We start from the raw sequence: 21,519 nt of genomic DNA, 5'->3' as shown, positions 1-21,519 counted from the left end.
AAGAACAGGAGAGGTAAGTGATACTTTAATGTAAAATGTAGATTTTATTTTGTAAAACTAGTTAGGAAGTGAAGCTATTTGTGATTTAACATGAAAAGAGGAAGATGGTGTTACCATATTGATTTTATTTTGTAAAACTTGTTAGGAAGTGAAACTATTTATGATTCAACATAAAACCAGGAAGATGGTGTTACCATAGTTTTAGTTGTTTGTCTTAGAGCAAAGATGCATTGGGCTATCTGCTGTGCCAACCACAGAGAATTGAACCCAGGATTTCAGCATTATAAGTCCGTAACACCTTACCACTGATCAACAGGAGAACACGACCAAGGCAATGCTGATAAATGACTCGTGACTTCCAATATTATGTCGCGGTTTTTTTATATTTCCAACTGTGACAATTGAACTAGCATTTTGTTTCAGTTTAGGTTTGTTTCACTTCAACATAAGATCTCTTTAATTCTCGGTTCTCTTTCACTGGACTGAAAGTATTTATTTCAAGCTAAGCACATAGTTGCACCATAGGCTATCTGCGATCTGCCTACCTTAGGTATCGAAACCCTAATTCTAGCATTGTAAGTCCGCAGACATATTTCTAAGCCACTTTGGGAGGGGGACGACTGTAGGTTAGTAAAGAAAACAATGAAATACAATAAACAGAAACACGCCTGACGTAAATCGTATGGTTGGTGTTACTTAACTGTTACTGTACGTTTAATTTCTCCAAGTGTACTACCCTGAGTCTTTTGTTGGTAATTATATGAACAGAGAGTAACAATGTTTTCCCCTAAGATTGTATTAGCATCAACAAAGAACGACACTTTAACCCCAAAAAAATTGACATCATGGTAACACCATAGCTTCTAGTTTTATAATGTGTTTTGAAATTTGTTTTTATTTATCGTAAGAAACAATGACTTGCATATTGTTTGTCATTTAAGCAGAAATGCGCTGAATTCTGTCCATTTTACGAAACATTTCCTTCCTATAACAATAATCTTTTCTGTGGGACAAAATGTAGACGTTTGTTGTATTTTTTCAAACGTTACCTTTCACAAAATTTAACAATTATGGTGGAAAAAACCTTTTCTTTATAAGCTTTGTCGAACATAAGTTGTTTGTGATACACTTCCACAATTACTTCTTCTTCTTGTTTTATAAATAAACTCCAAAGTAAATGTAAATGTTTGTTTGTTTTTTCTTGATTCAATTATGGCAAAGTCAACAAACTGTAAAGAACGCGTGGGAAGTTTGTGATGTACTTACCCGTTCTCTTAGATTGTCCACCCACACAGATTTACACTCATTCAAATTTGGCGTTTCTGGTTCCCAGCTGATTGTTTCGTCATTGCATTTCCATCGAGCGAGCCCTAAAGTATGGAAAATTGAAATATTTAATTAAAAAAAAAGTTAAGCGGAAATCTGCCGTGTCAACAGAACAAGTAGGTGGAGTGTGACAATGCGTTTATATATTTTTTGCTATGAACTAAAACTACTAAGGTAGTTACGTTCCCAGGTTGTCGTACTACAATTTGAATAAAACAAACGAAGTGAAATGAGCTACATTCACCTCACTATACCATTGGTAATTATGTCCATTTATTATAAAAGGTAGCACTAGTGAAACTAAGAAAGTATAGGTAAGAGATGTGTTGAACAATGATAAACACTTGGAGATTACACAACAATTACCTGCTAGTTCCCAGAATTACTAGGTATAGAAGTAAACATTATTAATCCGGTTTTATTAACAAAAATACTTTGTATCATGAATAAAAATAAAACTTTTACCGGACTAATGATTCAAAATAACTCTGTAATTTCAAAACAATATACATCTTTTTAGCTAACTTATTATTAGGCTTAGCAATTTTGAAAATGTTTGGTTTGATAGGTAAGTGTTTGGACGTAAATTTTTTGTCTTCATGGTGTTTCAAAGTCAGAGATGTATAACGTGAGAAATCCAATAAATATTCCACGATTTTACGTCACATTTGTTAAACATTATTATAGTTTAGAAACGACTTCTTCAAGAAGTAGCTGACGTAATAATGTTTAACAGTTCCATGTGTGTTGTTGTATTGAGCAAAAAAAGTACCATTTTAACATACCGTTGTACATGTTACTGTTCTGAACGCTTTTACAGTTATTAATTTTACTTATTCTGGTTCAGGGTGATTTTACAGTACCACATATCACATATTACTGTTCTGGCCAGTCTTGGAAAATTACTTCCTACATGTTACTACTATTCTGGCCAGTCTTAGAGAATTACACCCTACATGTTACTACTGTTCTGGCCAGTCTTATACTAGTTTACTATAAAACGTACTTGTTAGCTACAACGCATATTGTAAATATATTGTTTATTTTTAGAATTTCATTTTTGTTTGTGTCTACAACGTCTCGTGAAACACAGATAACATTATTGTTATAATCTCTGACAAACACAGTTTTACTTCGGAGAACAAAATAAACATAACAAAACACATTCACGGAGAAAACAAATAAGTCTGTTAATTAGTGTTCAAATAGTTTGTTTGTTCTCTTTTATATCTAAAAGTGACAAAAAACGTTATAAACTGTCTTTCTGACCAGTGGCTCCGCCAGGACATTTCTGGACGGCTGTCTCTCCCGCACGAGTCCAGTTCCAGTTGATATCCCTAGAGAAAACGGGTGGGCACATGTTTTGAGGGGTTAACGGTATCGGAGATATAAACGCTGTTGATGGCTCTAATAAAATGAAAGAAATCGTTAAATATTCGAGGAAACATGTACATATAAGTGTATTTATTTCTTCGTAAAAAACAACAACAAATAAATAATTGACTAGTGTACAATATAGAGTAAGCCCGGAGACTAAATCTCGTGTTTTCGTGGCAGATTAGATGAATTGGCGTTATTTTGGGCTGATATAAGGACAGAATTGATTAAATCGAATATATCGTTATAACTATTTTGTCCTCCTAGCGGACAGTCTACCTACTTACAACGCCAAAATCCGTGGTTTGATATCGAGCGAAAAACACAGTAGATAGGCCAATGTGAGTTTAATCTAAAACAAACATCGTATGGATTCCTTAAATTTAAAAAAAGTAAAGGAAGACAAATATGACCAGTAGGATGAATCTAGTACATTTCCTTAAAACAGCAGGTATGATACTTCATCTGTCAATGATGGGCTTCTGAGACGTTTATCAAACAAATCAAATAAATTTATCCTAAATGCTTTCTTACGTGAAAATAAATAAATAGGAAGAGATTCAGTTTCTTCTTTAATCAAGTTAATCTAAAATGATCTTCAATTGAAGACTTTCAGTTGCACTATTTTATATATCGGAAAATTCTACACGTCTGCTCAAGCCTTTAGGTAAATAGGATGAATTACAGCGAGTAAAAGTAACTACAACCTCTCTACAATAACGTTTTTTTTCTTACTTGAAAAATGAATAATATTTCAATGAAAAACTTAATACAGACAAAAATTCATGTTAAAGTAATTGTACATTTCTCTGCTATTTTTGTAGACACTATTTACAATAATTTCTTTCTGTTGAGACAAAACTAGACTCAAACCTTACAAGTTGTGTTTCTTCGAATTCGTACAGATATTAACGGTTGAGTATTTTGAGGAGAAAATGAAAAAAAGAGTGAAAAACAATATTTTGTGGAATATGAAGTTTCTACAAAAGTAGAAAACTGTTAACAGAAATAGAGCTTGTATATAACAAACTATCGTTTTTGTTTTAAAGTATCAAGGCCTAATACTGTATATTTACCATTTAAGTCATTCTCAAAGCCGTAGTCTTCAAAAATGTTGCTTTTCAAGTATGGAGGTAGAACCAGAGAGGTTGTACTTCGTGTCGTAATCCTGTTAGTGGTATAAATAGGTGATGCTGTGGGTGTTTTTTCAATGAGTGACGTTTGAGTAACATTTGAAACTATCGAGATAAACGTCGCTGAAGGTGCGTGAATTCCAGCAGCATTATTTACCCTGTTCGTAGTATGATTCTTTATAACTTTAACATCTTCCTGTGGTGCTCTAACATATGTGTCGTTAGATGGCAGCACCATCGGCGCTGTGAAGACAGGTAAAATTTCATCTGGTTCTTTTGTTGCGCTCGGTCCAGAATGCGAAGAAGCTGTTAGAAAAAAACAACAACCAGTGAATTAAATTAGGCACGCTCATATAGAAAGAAAATGATGTGAAAAACAACAATCAGTGAATTAAATTAGGCACGCTCATATAGAAAGAAAATGATGTGAAAATGATGGCAAATGATTTATAATCTTATCTCTATTTCGCATTGTAACGTACAGGTATCAAATTCATCTTTGTTACTTAAAACGCTTCATTTCTGAAGCAAATACTCGTACTGCCAAGTAACATCATAAACTATAGAAGCATATTTATTGGTAACTCAGTTGAACAATAACATCTCTAGGTAACGCAATCAATGATGACTTATCCAAATATATTATCTAACTTCTGGGGTCAACATTCATGTAAAAAATTCAAGTGAAACTTTCTATCGTACAATGTGCAAAAGATGGTTAAATGATTTGTGAGAGACCGAGATACAGTTTTGAATGGTACTAACATCCACAACGTTCGACTTTAAATGCAGTAAAAGCATTCCAAGGAGAATAATTAAACACCATAACCAATGTTGTTATGAAAACAATGGGCATTTGAAAATTAAAATAATAACTAATATAAGTCAAAATATGTGACATTGGCTGTTCTTTATACTAAACTCGCATTATTTAGGGGTTTTCTGTGAATAACAAGAATCCCTAATAATGGTAAATTAAATGCGTTAGTATATTTAACTAGCCCTTTGTAGCCACGGTACTACTCTTATCTTGTGAAAACATGCATACGTGTATTTATACTAGATCTTTTTGTCCACTGTACTATATTGGCTTATGAAAAGAATGCCTGATAGAACTGACTTACGAGAGACACAGTGATATTGAACTTCCAAGTATTTTACAGTCCCTGGGCAGGGGTCGTCTCCAAATGTACTGGCAGAAACGTAAATACTGCAACTGGACTTGTGACTGCACCTGATAAATATATTGTATATACTAATAAGTTAACTTCATTAAAGTTTAAACGCGTCAGTAGAATAATAATATTTCACTTACCTAAAGACACATACTTATAAAACATAACACTAGAGGGTGCTTTGAAAGCAGTACGTAGATAAAGTAATTGTTACTTTTAAAGACGAACAGTTTAGGTACGGTAATAAAATATATTTACAAATACGTAAAAAAGGGGTAATTGGCTAATTTAATAATCTAGGATAAATGCATTTTTAAGACACTTCTCTTTGTATCATGAACATATCTTAATTTATCTTTTGTGCCTGTTTAATGGTCCTAGTTGTGTACATACCTGTCTTTCATGATGGGAAATGACCAATAGGACATACAGCTAACGCTCCAATTAACGACTCCCTTGTCATTGCATATACTAACACTAAATCTTCCATAATTTGCTCTCACAAGTCGTATGTGTTTCTCATTAGTGCACGATATTCTTAAATGTCTACCCTCACAGGCATATGTGGTTTCATATTCGTCTCTCTCTGAAGATAAACATACAAAGAACGGTACTTTAATATTACACGTAACCAGTATTTAAATAACACATTGGTAAATAAAGGGCAAAACACTCTCTTGCGGTCACATCTCAAACCAAGAATAATATAATCGTTGTAAAAACTCAAGTAAAAAGTATACACTAAAGCATTATTTAAATAACAAGACAAAATCCAAAATTGTTTACTCATCCCTTTATATAAAGTAATGGGAATATATATGGAAACATTCTATAACGTACGAGATGTTTGTTTGTTTGTTTGTTTTGTAATTTCGCACAAAGCTACTCGAGGGCTATCTGTGCTAGCCGTCCCTAATTTAGCAGTGTAAGACTAGAGGGAAGGCAGCTAGTCATCACCACCCACCGCCAACTCTTGGGCTACTCTTTACCAACGAATAGTGGGATTGACCGTCACATTATACACCCCCACGGCTGGGAGGGCGAGCATGTTTAGCGCGACGCGGGCGCGAACCCGCGACCCTCGGATTACGAGTCGCACGCCTTACGCGCTAGGCCATGCCGGGCCCTAACGTACGAGAAGGATTCGTTTCATATCAGCACACAGAAAATGTGTTAGGTTTACACAGATTTACGATGGATATGCTGAACCAGAACATACATTAAGTATGCAAGCCATCACCTTTCTTTAAACACGCCCTCATAGGATTTATCAAGGAAGGGTCATAAAATGAGCCTTCAAATACCTTGCAGGATGACATACAATTCCAGAAGTTTCTTGGTTGCGTATCGACTCTTCTTTCTTCTCTCGGTGATGAACCGTGGCAGGAGTTATAATGTTTCTACTTCCCATTTCCTCTCCTGGTAGCTTTTTACCATATTGGTCCAAATTCTAGTAATTCTCACTTATGAACTCTTCGTAGGACAAGAGAGGCCTGTTTCCTCTCCTGGTAGGTTTTAATCATGTGTTTAGGATTATTATCCTGCTGAAACACAAACTCTTGACCAACTAAATGCGTCTATAATAAATTATCATATGATATGAATATCTGACTATACTTTGCTGCTGTCATTGTGCCATTTATATCCACTAAGTCTCCGAAACTGATGGAGAAGATGCTACCCCAAAGTTGCATTGACTCAACCCCATGCTTCTTTGTAGTTTTTGTGCTCTGACAGTGGTAGTATCCTACTTTCTTTCATTGAATATATTGTATTTATCATTGATCATTACTGAACAAATCTAACCCATCACGAAGAGCGCCAGGCCTGTTCATCTTCCTATTCAACCTTCGCTGCATTTCAGTCTTATCTTTTGTTCGCCTCTCCACAGCAAATATACCTACGTAGCTATTTGTCTAATAAGTTGAAACTCAGTCAAACTGCATATTATTATCATCTGTTCTTTCAGCCAGGCTGTTGGTCTGGAAATTTTACGCTTTTCTCTTGTTTGGGTTTTTGTTAATAGCACCAATTCCCCGAACCTGCAAAACGTCTTGCAAGTGTAGGTTGGCTTTAATATGTTCCATGAAATGTCCCTGATACAAGCAATCGTGAGATATTTCCTTCTTTCGTGTCTTCTTCGGTACACGTATTAGAGAAGTGGTATGGATGGCTATGTTTATATAGTCAGTCAGCTGGCGTGGCTTTGTATGATTGGTTGTATAGCAACCAATCATTCAGTATCGCGCTCAACGTGGCTTAGCTACTGTATTATCACAAGTGTGTTGTGCATAGGGAATTTTGCATGAACTGTACATTGTGTTCTAATTTTTACGCGGAGTTTCCATACTTATTTCAACCACTGTATGTACGTGCACACGTATTTATACCGCCAAGGTAGTTACGTACATACACTATTAAGACAAATCCATAGTACTGTTTTCACATTTTTATTAATAAGGAAGAGTCAGTTTAAAAGTAAGTCTGTAATGTTGATCACTTCACGTAGACTTTATTTATTTTAGAACTACTTGATATTTTACGTTTCTGTTTAAAAAATGAGGAAATTAATGAAAAAACTCATTGAAGAAACACGTGCATATAAAGTAAGTTGACACCGCACGTCAACAGCTTCTGTAACAACGTCTTTATAAGATACACCAATACAGGAAATTGCCTCTTACTTACAAAATGTTTTCACAGAGATAAGGATATATATTGATATTTAATTTGTATTCTTTTTATCACCATTTCCATTGAACACCTGAAAACTTTGTGTGTGTGGAAATGAGTGTAACCTCGTTGAGCTTAATAATGTAGCTAACAAACTATAACTTACACATGAAATAAAAATAATCAACAAACCAAAAACAAATAAACAAGTTACCTAAAAGTGGGGGCCTTATGGAAAAACTTGAGACGGAGACTGAAACAAAGGAAAATAAATGAAGCATAGAAATAAATATATATATATGAACATACAACAAACAACATATAGCTAAAAAGAACAATAAAATCTATTAAAACAAACAACAAAAAATGAATTAAAACGCCTAATATTATTTTCGCAGAATGCATCTATATTTTAATCTATTTGTGGAACATTGAGTCATGAAAGAAACTGGTTGTGTTTCAGTGGGATTTGGTTTAAATTTTAAGCAAAGCAAAATGGAAGCTATCTGTACCAGCTGTCCTTAATCTATCAGTGAAAAACTAGAGAGAAGGCAGCTAGCCTTCACCATTCACCGCCAACTCTTGAGTTACTCTTTTACCAAATAGTAGTGAGATTGACCGTAACGTTATAACTCTCCCATGGCTGAGAGGGCGAGTATGTTTGGTAGGACGGTGACTCAAACCAGTGACTCTTAAATTGTGAGTTAAGTGCCTTAACCACCTGCCCAAACCCAGGCCCACATTAGTAACGAAAAGATGTGTTCCATTCAGATTCAGAACTTGCCTAAGTGCTCTTCGATTCCCCTCGGTGGACTCAGCTGATAGCCTCATGTGGCTTTGCTATAAGAAAACACGCTGATAAGTGCTCACAAAGAAAAAAAGTGCTCATATTTAAAGTGTTCCTTCAAGGGTTTCGTTGTCGTCACAGATACGAGGATCATTCAGAGGAAGAACATCTCCAGATTCCCACGTGATCAGAAGAAGATCATTTCTCGATTTACACATGTGTATCGATCATTCGCAGCAAGACTTTTTCAAATTCCCAAATGTGTGGCACTTGCTTCAAGTAATAGCAAAGTCGTTGCCGCCAAAATCCACCCCGCCATTTGGAAACGTGGGCGAGCTTTAAGACCGCTGGTTCGGCCTCGCCATTCCACCGGCTAAGAATATCTCATAAGTTGATAGTGAGTTCTGTTAACCATCTTCTTTCTCTATAGCCTGTATCGGTCCAAAATTAGGGACGACCAGTTATGTACTGGTACTCATTGTGTAGCTTTGTGAGAAACACTAAGATAAAAACATCACGGAAGAATCCAGGTAAATTTAGATTAACCCCTAATTGTGCCCCCTCCCAGTGTTCACCAGAGATTTTAGTTTATTTATTTGTTTGATTTTAAATTTCGCGCAAAGCTACACGAGGGCTATCTGCGCAAGCCGTCCCTAATTTGTAAGACTAGAGGGAAGACAGCTAGTCATCACCACCCACCGCCATTTCTTGGGCTACTCTTTTACCAACGAATAGTGAGATTGACCGTAACTTTATGACGCCCTTCACGGCTGAAAGAGAGAGCATGTTTGGTGCAACGGTAATTCAAACCCACGACCCTAACCACCTGGCCTTGCCGGGCCCGAAATTTTAGTATTCTTTTCGTGTCAGAGCATATAGCAAGGTGCTCTGTCGTAGTAAGAAATAAACACACCTAAACCTACTTTCTCTTTTGTGTCGTAATACATGTGAGTGTGTGTTTGATGTGAATCAGCACAAGTAAGAAACAGAGCATGTATGGAGAAGATCGAAATTTAATATTTTCAGGTCATTTTTGTCACTTCTTTGTCGGCATTGGCTTTTCGATTACTTTGGTCTTTATACTACCTTAAGCCTAAATACAATTGAAATTGCTGTCATTTCTCGTGCTCCATCAAAAGCTGCAGTTGGTTTGATAGAACATCCATCTGCTATGGTAGCCCAAACGAGAAACAATATACAACAATCGACGTTTATGATCGTTTTTTATATTTTCACGATCGAAAATGTACTGGTAGCGCTCTGATCACCCGCTTTAAGAGGTGGTTTTCTTAGCTTAATGACAATATCGTTCTAAGCTGGAATTCTTTCTGGGAAGGAATGGTATGTAACAACACAAATGATACTGGTATGTATATACGAATTGTCCATTACGATCCATCGAATTGATTCTCTCCTTAAGACACGCGAGCATATAACCCTGAGATAAAAATTCAAATAAATTCCTGCTCGAAGTTACAATATTCGGATTTATTAACGAGATTAACAACCCCTATCTGTAATACTGATCTAACGCAGCAATCTTCATGGCTTTATTGCTTGCTTGTTGTAAGAGTAATGACTACATATAACCTCATAACTTTACTCAGTAATTACATGTAACAAATACCTATAACCTTAAAGCTTTACTGCAATAACAATGCATGCTTCATATTTTCATTTTTCATTTATTGTAGAAACAGTCCATAAGAGCTGAGTATAGCTAGTGACTAGCGTGCAGGGCTGCATTACGAAAGGTCTAAAGTTTGAGTCCATAATATGAAGTTAAGCAAGTTCTGCGCATTCAGATTGAAGCATATTACAAACACTACATTTCATCTCATTATTCGTTTAAGAGTAGCCATATAGACGGCTGGTGCTAGTGACTGTTTGCTCTTCTGGTCAACAGTTCTAAGTTACAAACGGCTATGCTACTGTTATCTAATCTTATCATTTAGGCAATGTGTGATATAAATTGTTCTTTAACTTAAAAATACCACAAACAAGTAATATACGTAGTGTTAAAGACAATGACTCGAAGCGTTGTGGGAAAATCTAACTATTACGTGCTATTATGAGTTGATTCCTGTATAGTTACAACAAAAGCGTATGAATGTTGCATGTTCGACAAATTACTCGAAATAGTGCAAATAAGTAGCTAGTAACAATAATTTATTATTAATTCATGCACTGTTAAGTTTTAAGTAAAATAGGTTTAAGCTTAAAATTAAGTAAAGAAAAACCACGTTTCATGACTGGATGTATCTCGGAGGTTTCGCACGATGTTTCGAACTGCTAGTTCAGATACTCATTCCAGTGTTATTAACCCATATCAGTACCAGAAAGAACATTTATACATAAAACAAACTATAAGCTGTTTGTTCTATTCTGTTTCATTGCCTTCTGTTTGTTAATGTTGTTGCCTTTTCCATAAATACTAATCTCACAGCCACGTTCTGTAATAATTACGTATATCCTCACAACTGTATTCTCGACATACTACAATAACTACATAGATCCTCATAGATTTTTTCCTTATTTACTGTAAAACTAGGTATATCTTCAGCTTTGTTCCTTACAATAACCACATATAAACCATAGCTTTACTCCTCACCTACGGGTACTAACTATGAATACCCTTTATTCATGATTTACAGTGTAAAAACTAGTATACCATCACAGTTATTTATTTTTAGTAAACTTGCAAAAAGCAAAATCTATAGAAATGGTGGTTTTCTTTATGTGTGTAAATGCTTGGGAGCATTACCTTTCAATGTAATATAAGAAGAAGAAATATTTCGTCACTAGAACATTACTGAGGAAAAGTGATCTAATTATTAAAAGAAACCTACTTAACCATTGCTTCATATTCTTATGAATAAACCTACTTAATTATTGCTTGATATTCGTGAAAGGAAACATATTGGATTCATTTGAACAACTTACGTTGAGAGCTGAAACAATGAAATGACAGAGTTAAACTATGATAGTCATTAGCGGTGTCAAAAAAAATAAAGTATTCAATCAGAATGATGTAAAAACATTCCATTTCCATCTTTTACTGTGCTGCTCAGTTTCAGTTTTTAATCAGGCTAAAACACACACGCGTATGTGTATTAGCGTACACATTTACCAATATAATTAGAAATTTCGTCTCGAAATGCGTCATGGACTATAACCGCAGGTGGCAACTAAAGTTCACCCATCTCTAATCATACTTGTATTCCTTATAGATGTTCCGAGACGGTAAGTGGTGTTAGAGCGTGATTGATCATTGCCAGGCCTTACGTAGGAAGCCAGCAGTAGTGCAAGCCTCTTGAAAATAATTTTCTCATAGGCTAGTGAAACATAAAACCTGAACTTGATTTCTGTTTAAGTTTGAACACCATGGGAATTTTAGTGGTCTCACAAGGGTAGAGAAAACAAACTAGAGGGGGAGATTATGACAATTGTAACCGCTCGTGTATTTCACTGATCACTTTATGAAAAGATCGGAGTTGCTCTTAAGAGCCCTCTGTCCGAGTCTTTTTTCCGAACTTTTAGCTGTTCATCTTAGAAAATTTTCTTCAGTGTAAGCCGATTACAGGTGAACATGTTATAAAATTCATTTTATGGTACAAGTTTGGATACTTGAAACCAACTGCTGTGGCTGAAAGTGACAGAAATGTTAAGATTCGGTACAGTCGTAAAGCAAAGTAATTACACAATCAGTAACGACAAAAACGTGTATGGAAGAAAAGGCTTAGCACTAGAGACATATTTCATTCTTTTATACCCTAGATATTCAATTCGTGCTTTAAAAAAACAAAAATCCCTAAAAGATTTGGATATGACAAATCAGGCTTAGTTACTTTATCATTTTTCTAAGCTTGATATCCAGATACAAAAGCTACAAACCATCTACGCTGGCTATTAGAAAAGGCGACTTGCAGACGTTTAAACAGTTACATAACACAATTATTGGTATAAGGCAGTGGGTAAGGTAAGATGAATATTGTTATAAACAGAAGTAATGCCTTAACGCCGTTTATTACGTGAAATTAATGTTATAATAAACTTGCTTAACGTTTCAAGTATATATATAGAGAGAAAGAGGCACACAAAGATGTTCGTTCTTTGTTCTGTTAAATTTCGCGCGAAGTTACTTGAGGCTACTTGCATTTGACGTCCTTAATGATGTTAAAGTGAGTAACACTGTTATAATAACGCCCCTTCCTCCCCATACACAAATCACACTCCACTTCGGATCCTCGCTAGTGGACAAACCAATGAATCCAATTTGTTTTATTTAATCACGACTTAAGTTTTTAAGAGTCTGTTATACAACCAAGTACAGGCGTTTCACACAAAAAATACTACAAAAAAAATAGGGGAGAGATATTTCCAGAATATTCTGAAGTTTTGTTCGACATTTTCTTGTTCAAGAGAGCAGGTGTCTATATAAAGTTGAATCGACGTTTGAAAACGAACTTTGGAAACAAAGAGACGGTCTCGATTAGCGAAGTCTGTCTACCGCACCACATTGAATATTTTTTTTATTTTCGTGTTACTCAGAGAAATCAATCGTAATTCTATAAGAAATGTATAAAGAAGACCTTGAGTGATTAGTGAAACTAGTTACTGTAATATCGAATTTTAGTTTGCTAACAAAGTCATGAATTCACAACCATCTTATTATATAAATAATTTATAAGAATGTGTTTAAAAGGCCACGTGGACCCTCCATCGATAATTCTAGGATTAAACATACCTGTTTCGACATGAGTGAGACCCAATTGTTTTGACGGGAAAAAACGGTATTAAGCAAACTATTAAACAAATACTGTTTTGTCTAACCGAACTCACCACAGTTCAAACGATAATAGTTTTTGTTTGTTTGTTTTTTGTGTTTTTGTCTATAAGTTACATACCGTCATCGAAGAGGTCGTGGGGTGCGGCCATGCTGGCCTTTGATGTACATTTTAAAGACCGTCAGAACTAAAATCATTCTCACTGTATCTCATACCTGGAGGCGCAGGTTTAACAACAACAACAAAAAAAAACACACACGAAGAAGTGAAGTAGCTAAGCTTAAGTGTATGTGTGAAGTAGCTAAGCTTAAGTGTATGTGTGAAGTAGCTAAGACAGTTTTATTTTTAAGTGTTATCAAAGCCAGCATTTAAATCTCAGTCAAGGTTATAAAGAAAATACTTAAAGAAAAAAGAGGTGAGACAAGAGGATATGCAAGTGAACTTATTTAACACCAGGTGGATAATTTACGACAGTATCTATCACGGATATTTTCTCAGCGTACAACAGCCTCTAGCATTGAAGAAATTCGCAGTCCTATCAGAAGAAAAAAAAAATAACTCAACAAAAGAAAAACAACTCTTTCAGCTCTATTTGCTATCGCATACAACCACCCACTTACTTATTCATCTAGCTACCATTAGAAAGATTTAAAATATTACTAATCAGTAGAAATAGGCCTAGCTTCTTGGGTGTAGCGGATGTAATTTAGAATGGCCATACAAGATAAACATTATCTATAATGTGAAGATGAATTCCAAGAACACCATATTAGTTATCCTTCCTTACTGTAACAATTGAAAAAAAAATACAACAGTAATTTTGCTGAACCTTTATAAAAAGAAAGCAAAATAACCAAAATAAAGAGAGAATCTCCATTCAACATTTAAATATGCAAAATAAATGAATAAGTGTGACCAATTTGTTTGTGAATATTACTCGAACCGTGACGGTGAATTCTTATTCTATAAGAGTCGTTCGTTTTACGAGTGTATTTCGAAGTCATACTTTACTTGTTAATTAATTTTAACCAAAATAACAGCTTCAAAAGATCCATTATGATTGCATTAGAGATTCGGTATTAAAATACCTCTTTTGACTGGATATGAAAGGTAACATACAAAACGCTAAATTTTATATTGTTAATAGGGTAATGGAGTTGATGCGTTGATAGAATTTTTTTTCTAAGAGATTAAATGAGCGAGTGTTCATGTGTCTTTACTAGGCGTAAGTGCAACTGGTTTAAAGGATTCTATGAATCCATTTATTATAACCAGGGACTAGGCCTTAATCTAGCTAGTCTAAAGGACTCTGCGAATTTCTTTATTATAATCAGGAACTAAGCCTTAATCTATCTAATCTAAAGGACTCTACACACCTTTTTTATAACCAGGGACTAATCCTTACGAATCTATTTATTATAACTAGGTACTAGGCCTTAATATAGATAGTCTAAAGGACAACACGAATCCCTTTATTATAACCAGTGACTAGGCCTTAATCTAACTAGCCAAAAGGACTATACAAACCTTTTTTATATAACCAGTGACTAAGCCTTACGAGTCCCTTTATTATAACCAGGTACTAGACTTTAATCTAACTAGTCTAAAGGACAACACGAATCACTTTATTATAACCAGGGAGAGGCAAGAGTGTATTAGTGTATTTGGTTATAGTTAAGGACAAAGCTACACAATGGACTATCTGTGCTGTGCCCACCAGATATTATTTAAATTCGGTTTATAGCGTTATAAGCTTTTAGACTTGTCGCTTTGCAACTGGGAGGCTAGAGAAAAGTGTATAATATTTCCTCTAAGAAAACTCTACTGTATTGCATTACATTTGTGAAATACAGCACATGTTTATGGGTTGGGTTTGGCTATGCTGTTTAGCGCCCCCACACTGAATCCATAAATGTTGGGGTTGAAGAAAAGAAGAAAAAGAAAAGGTACTTCACACTTTGGACCCACGAATGCTTTAAGAAAGGTCAAACTTTATTACTGGAGGCTCATAATTAAGAATGGTTATGTCCAGATAGTTCTTTGCATGATTTTGCGCGAAATTCGAAAAGAAACACGTGACTTCAAGTTCTTTGCCAAAAATTGATTCTGAAACAATGAATAGTTAATTAATTCTGTTTGTCTGTTTTTTATTAAGAGCAAAGACAACACAATGGGCCGCCTGTGCTGTGCCAACGACAGGCATCGAAATCCGAATTTTAGCGTTATAAGCCTTCAGACTTACCGCTAAGTCACAATGAGGCAAATAGTTTTGGAAGCGTTTCTAAATAGCTTGTTCTTCGTAATGATTAAGTATAACATGCTGAACTGGCAACTTTTATAATTCATCGCTTTGAATACAGTTCTATTTATGTGAAGAAATAAAGATAGAAAACGCAGGGAATTTGTTGATAGTAATGAAAAGAAAATTACGCTTGATGTCTGAATTTTGTCCCACGCTTCCTTTACAACCTTCCTCGTATCTTTTTCTTTTCTTTCCCTTTTCTAAAACATACAATACACTTCACCCCATTTCCAGAACTAGGGTACTCATTCCCTTTCTTTTCCTTTATTATTATAGAATTGTGCGAGGGAAATAAAATTAATGAGTTTAGTCGCTTTCAAAAATTATCTTACTCACGCAACGTCCGGTAATAGAAACGTCTCAGAAGTAATCTTACATATGTCTTAAATGAGGCTTAAGATCGTTAATTCCTGGCATTTTTCATGTGTTACCGAAGTACGACAGATTGTTGAATTGAAAATGAGGTTGCTTTAGAAATGGTAAAAATCCAAGACGATATTCTTTTGTCGTAGAAGCCAACAGTGAGGTGAAGAACGAGATATTGACGTGACAACATGACGAATTACTTGAATCTAAAAGTCTCACAGTTCCCCGTTTCTTATCCGCAAGCAGAAACGTGCAGCAAACAGATGTTGCGTTCACGAGGTTACCCTAGGTAACGGGAATCCAAAAACCACAGATTAATTAGATGTTTATCAGATCTGTCTTTATTAAGACATCATGTGAAAGCTTTGCTGTTGAGAGAGAGAAACCACACTTTGGCCAATATTTTTTATTATACATCTATACCTTAGGTAATGTTAATTACTAAATAAACTTTGAAATGTGCTAGATAAATAAAATGTTGAGATAATAACAATTGTCAATACCGAATTACCTATTTCAGATAATAAGACAAAATTACGGAAACACTCTACACCTGTTATTCCTGGTTTTTCAGCTAGACTAGAGGAAAGGCAACTAATCAATAGCACCTACCGCCAACTGAATTTAGCCATTATTCTTCTAATGCACCTATGGGCCCCAAAGTAACAAAGTTTAGACAATGAGTCGCGAACCGAGAATTCAGTCTAGCAAGATAGCCATTCGACTACACTCAGTCTACCGAACAAATTTGTTTAATATCTTTTCTATAAGCCCGGCATGGCCAGGTGGTTAAAGCGCTCGATTTGTAATCTGAGGGTTGCGGGTTTGAATCTCCGTCATGCTAAACATGTTCGACCTTTCAGCCGTTGAGGCATTATAATGTACTGTTAATCCCACTATTCGTTGGTAAAAGAGGAGCCTAACAGTTGGGTTAAATTAGGGATGGCTAGTACAGGTAGCCCTCATGTAGCTTTGCGCGAAATTCAAAACAAACAATCTTTTCTACAATAAAACAGGTAGATACGGTTTTAGTTCATTTTAGTAAAAATCAAGACCAAATCATGAGTTCCCTACAAGTTTACTTATATCGAATGTAGAACGACCTCACTAATAAAGCGATGCATCTACTACAAAATACGTCCTTGTGAAAATTTCAGGAGAACAGGCCTAAAACTTCTTAATCTTCTACTTTTCCATTCGAAAACGCGGTGATAGCAACTAACCAGCCTGTTTCAGTTGCTAATTTCAAGAGTCTAACATTCGAGTAATCAAACTACGAACTTTCTGATTAAAGAAAGTGGTCCTTTGGTGGTGTTTCGGCGGGAGGGCTAATAACACTAAAATACGAGATTTGAACCCTGTGATTGGCACATAAAATACAGCTCATTGTACAGCTTATGATTAACAACAAACTCTATTGTACTGTTGTGTCCAAGTTATCAACGCTTCTAACGCTAAAAATTGGGTTTCGATACTCGTGATGGGCAAAACACTGATAGCCTTTTTGTTCTTTATGCTCATTATTGCAGTTCAATTATGATAGAATTTATAAAGTTAGATAAATTGGAAGATTTCTAAACAAAAAAGATGGATTTTTGTCATGGTGTCCCTTCTCTAAATCAGACTCCCTGTTTCGCCTGATGAATTAGTTTTTAACGATTAGGAAAACAATTAATACTATTATTAGCGAAACAATGAATTAAAATGACCGTATTACGAAGCGAAGTACGAATCATACACGACAGTTTATCTCGTGGACTGATAATTTACAGCATTCTCTTTTTTCAACTATAGGTGGCGCTACCACTTGAATGAGTGTTTTGAATTTCGCGCAAAGCTACTCGAGGGCTATCTGCGCTAGCCGTCCCTAATTTAGCAGTGTAAGACTAGAGGGAAGGCAGCTAGTCATCACCACCCACTGCCACTCTTTTACCAACGAATAGTGGGATTTACCGTTACATTATAACAGCCCCACGGCTGAAAGGGCGAGCATGTTTGGTGCGACCGGGATTCGAACCTGTGACCTTTGGATTACGAGTCGAACGCCTTAACGCGCTTGACCATGCCGGGCCCGCTACCACTTGAAACCAGTAAATAAACGATAAATGTTATGCTTTGTAATACTTTAACAGTATCGGACAAACTATAACTCTGAGTATTTCTAGTCAGCATGTTTATGCTGTATTACGCCACTTAGAGTATAATTGTTGTAAATGCATTTGCCCTCCTGTGAGACGAACTGGAAATTTTGATATGTGCATAGACAAGAACGTGATGTCTCACGCTATAGGCAATGTTTTTCAGACAGCAGAAATATGTTTCATCATGTAACTGATAAGAAAACATGTCCCAAGCCTTCAGCTTAAGTCAGTTCCAGCGAAAGTAAGCTGAAAAATATGTTTTATCCAAGTTCAAGATCCTTGGACAAACAGCCACGTCGCCCTAAGACTATATGTGTGTGTGTGTGTGTATGCAGTGTCTACACAAAGATTAAACAAAAGAGTGAAGACAGAACAATTCCGGTAGACGTCAGCACCAAACTATCAGCTCAACATGAACGTTCCAACTCGGACTTGTCAGAAAGTCTTGTGAAATATCACGACCTTTGTTTCGATAGTAGAACCATATTAGCGTATCTTAGTTTACTTACGTCTTAGATAAAATCCTTTGGAATTTCCGTTCAGTTTTCAGAGAAAAGAATAATTATTTCTGGGTGGTAAGCTATGGCAAAAAAAAAATCCCCATCCGTTAAAAGCGGAAGAAATAAAAATTGAATTTTCGTGCCTTCCAGGCATTGTTCACATACGTAGCTGAAATGTAGGGAATTTAAGCCACACTCAAACACAGGTACTGTGATGTAACATTTTTAGGTACAGTTTAATAGCATAGTAATATTGTTACTATTATTAAAACAAAACGCAAATAGTCCAGACAACCACCAGCATGTTAAGAAATCTACTAATATAAACATATTAATTAGCCCCCCAGCGACTCAGCGGTATTTCTGCGGACTTACAACGCTAAAATCCGGGTTTTGATACCCGTGGTGGGCAGAGCACAGATAGCCCATCGTCTAGCTTTGTGCTTAATTCAAAACAACAACATATTAATTACCAGATAATACAAATATGTAACTTATCACGTGCAACAAGGACTAAATTTGTTTGTTTTGAATTTTGCGCAAAGCTACACGAGAGCTATCTGCGCTAGCTGTCCCTAATTTAGCTGTGTAAGACTAGAGGGAAAGCTGCTAGACGGGGATTCGAACCCGCAACCTTGGGGTTACAAGTCAAGTGCCTTAGCCACCTGATCATGCCGGGCCGGATGTAAGTTATTACATTAGACAGACGTACAATTTATCAAGTAATAAAAACATACAAGTTTCGCAAAGATCAAAATAATGGTAAATATCTTAATAACTAAATCATGATTATTATTAGTAACGCAATTATTTCTAAATAATTACAAAAAAATTAAGCAAATGAATTGTTTCTTCAATATTTAGCTTATTGCCTAACAAAGATTGTCTGTTAAATATGATTTGCCTTTCTGTAGTTTTAAATATTTACATATATATATCTCTTACTGCTCCCAGTGGCACAGTGCTATGTCTTCAAAGTTACAACACTAAAACCGGGATTTGAAACTAGCGAATGGAAAAGTACAGATAGTTCATTGTGTAGCTTCGTACTACTTATATAGAATCATAAACAAATAAACCTCTCTTATTTACTTTGATTCTTTACCTAACACTAAATGTCAAAATAGAACATCACTCATAGTCGTAACATACTGTAAAAATAATTTTATACTGTATTCTTTTTAATCAATAAATATTACATTGACTATCTCAACGATGATGGAAAGTCGCGGCTTCGTGAACATTAAGCAAACCGACCAGTCAGTAACACGGATAACGAATGCAGCATTTTTTTTCTAACACAGCAGGAGAGATCATGGAACGACAGCGCAAGCAATAAATCACTGCTTAAGCTCTCGTGTTAGAGCCGGTCCTCTAACATTAAAATACAAATTACAAGTTCTCTGACAGAAAATTTCTACAACATAACGTGTGTGAGAGAACGCATGGTCGAAAGAAAAGATTGATATAGCGTGTAGGACGGTAAGCTAACAGCTAAACAATCAAGTATAATTTTCATCTATTTATTAAAAGAGAATGCTAAGAAATTGGTATAAATTCGCGACAAAACATAGTTCCTTGCACTCTCTCTCTGACGATGTGGTTTATTGGTGAATTATACAAAAATATTACCACTAAATTAAAAGTTTCCTCGTCTGTGCTTCTTCCTGCAGGCATCTCGAAGTTATACGTACATTAACTTCTCTCTGAGCCATCATTTACTAACGCCTACAATTTGAAAGACAACTACGGTATCGTATATTCAATGTTGCTTAAAACGTGGAGATTTAATATCACCAGAATCAGACTTTGGTGATATGTGTTATCACCAGTTTCAAAAACCGATAGAGCCTTATGCCTCAACACAAATACGTACACACATTTACATGACACAACGAGTTGCACCTGTTTATCATTCCCGTAGTTGGCAAAATAAAAGCATCTGAGAAGCCAGCCAGAAAATAAATGTACTCATCGTTAAGATACCAATTAAACATGTTCTTGCCATGAAACGCTACTGTTGTCGAATCGCGTGATTTTGTTAGACTAACATAGGTTAATCTTGACAGCCACGTGACACTGGAAACTTTACATAAAAACGGAGAGCAAATTTTTCTTCACGTGGCAGAAACTTTTTATAGTCTTTCTTTTATTCGTTAGCTACTCATGTATCCATTCGAGACATCGTTTTGATGTAATACTAATACAATACATTGTCTCAACAGTGAAAATTAGTTTTACTAAATTATTACTGTTTGTGGCGTTAAAAAAGAATAACTGAGTGGTTTTTTTGTGCTCGTTTGCGACAGTTCTGGTTCTTCTCACGTGTGGCGTTTTCTTCCCAGGCTGTAATTACGTCAACTTTTTGAATTGTACGGTAGATAGCAGACTTCGCTGTAGACATTTTATTTTTCAGTTACCACCACAGAATATTTCAGCGGTTGTGCTACGCCTTACTGTATATTATAGTATTTCGTTTATATATATATATATACATGGGCCGGGCATGGCCTTAGAGTGTTGAACGGTAAATAGGGCCATTGGTCTTTTTAACTCTATTTAAGATTTTAATCCGAAACTTGGATTATGTGCTGTTTTAGTATGAATCCTTTTTACATATTTTACTGATTTTACTTTTTACCGTCTGTTTGGCGCAGATAGCCCAGTTGCTTTGTGCCAATAAACACTAAACAACCAACCAACTGAACGTGAATCTTATGAATCGTGAATCGCGTACTATTACTGCCGTAAAACGTAAGTTACGTACTTTGGAAGCGCAGTGCATTAAAATAGTGATGGGCACATCCAAGTGTTTAATTCGAGTGAGCCAAGACGTGTAGAAGATAGCTGTTGGCTATCTGCCTTTAGTCTATTCAAGTCAATCAGTTTAGAATTAGACAGTTAACGTAGAAAGCCTGTGTTTGTCTGTCCGCAAATTTTCTCGACCAAATA

The 21,519-nt window shown here is 35.6% G+C and overlaps 1 protein-coding gene across 10 annotated transcripts in view; it reads right to left on the bottom strand.

Annotated features, from left to right (window-relative positions):
- The window catches only part of LOC143257069 (latrophilin Cirl-like), a 105,363-nt gene that overhangs the window by 21,699 nt on the left and 62,145 nt on the right, over positions 1-21,519 (bottom strand). For 5 of the 10 annotated variants that reach the window (XM_076515213.1, XM_076515212.1, XM_076515214.1 and 2 more), the window contains exons 3-8: positions 7,899-7,937; positions 5,405-5,597; positions 4,961-5,070; positions 3,780-4,142; positions 2,596-2,733; positions 1,267-1,370 (exon numbers count right to left, since the gene is read on the bottom strand). In XM_076515213.1, coding sequence (XP_076371328.1) covers positions 1,267-1,370; positions 2,596-2,733; positions 3,780-4,142; positions 4,961-5,070; positions 5,405-5,597; positions 7,899-7,937 — 947 coding nt within the window. Of the gene's footprint in view, positions 1-1,266; positions 1,371-2,595; positions 2,734-3,779; positions 4,143-4,960; positions 5,071-5,404; positions 5,598-6,315; positions 7,151-7,898; positions 7,938-21,519 lie in introns of those variants that run through there. The other 5 variants (XM_076515220.1, XM_076515217.1, XM_076515215.1 and 2 more) reach the window with 2 other exon arrangements.

Source organism: Tachypleus tridentatus, chromosome 7 (genome assembly GCF_004210375.1).
Source record: "Tachypleus tridentatus isolate NWPU-2018 chromosome 7, ASM421037v1, whole genome shotgun sequence".
Classification (NCBI taxonomy): domain Eukaryota; kingdom Metazoa; phylum Arthropoda; class Merostomata; order Xiphosura; family Limulidae; genus Tachypleus; species Tachypleus tridentatus.
The sequence above is the reverse complement of the archived record's forward strand: the minus strand, read 5'-3'. Positions and strand labels throughout refer to the sequence as shown.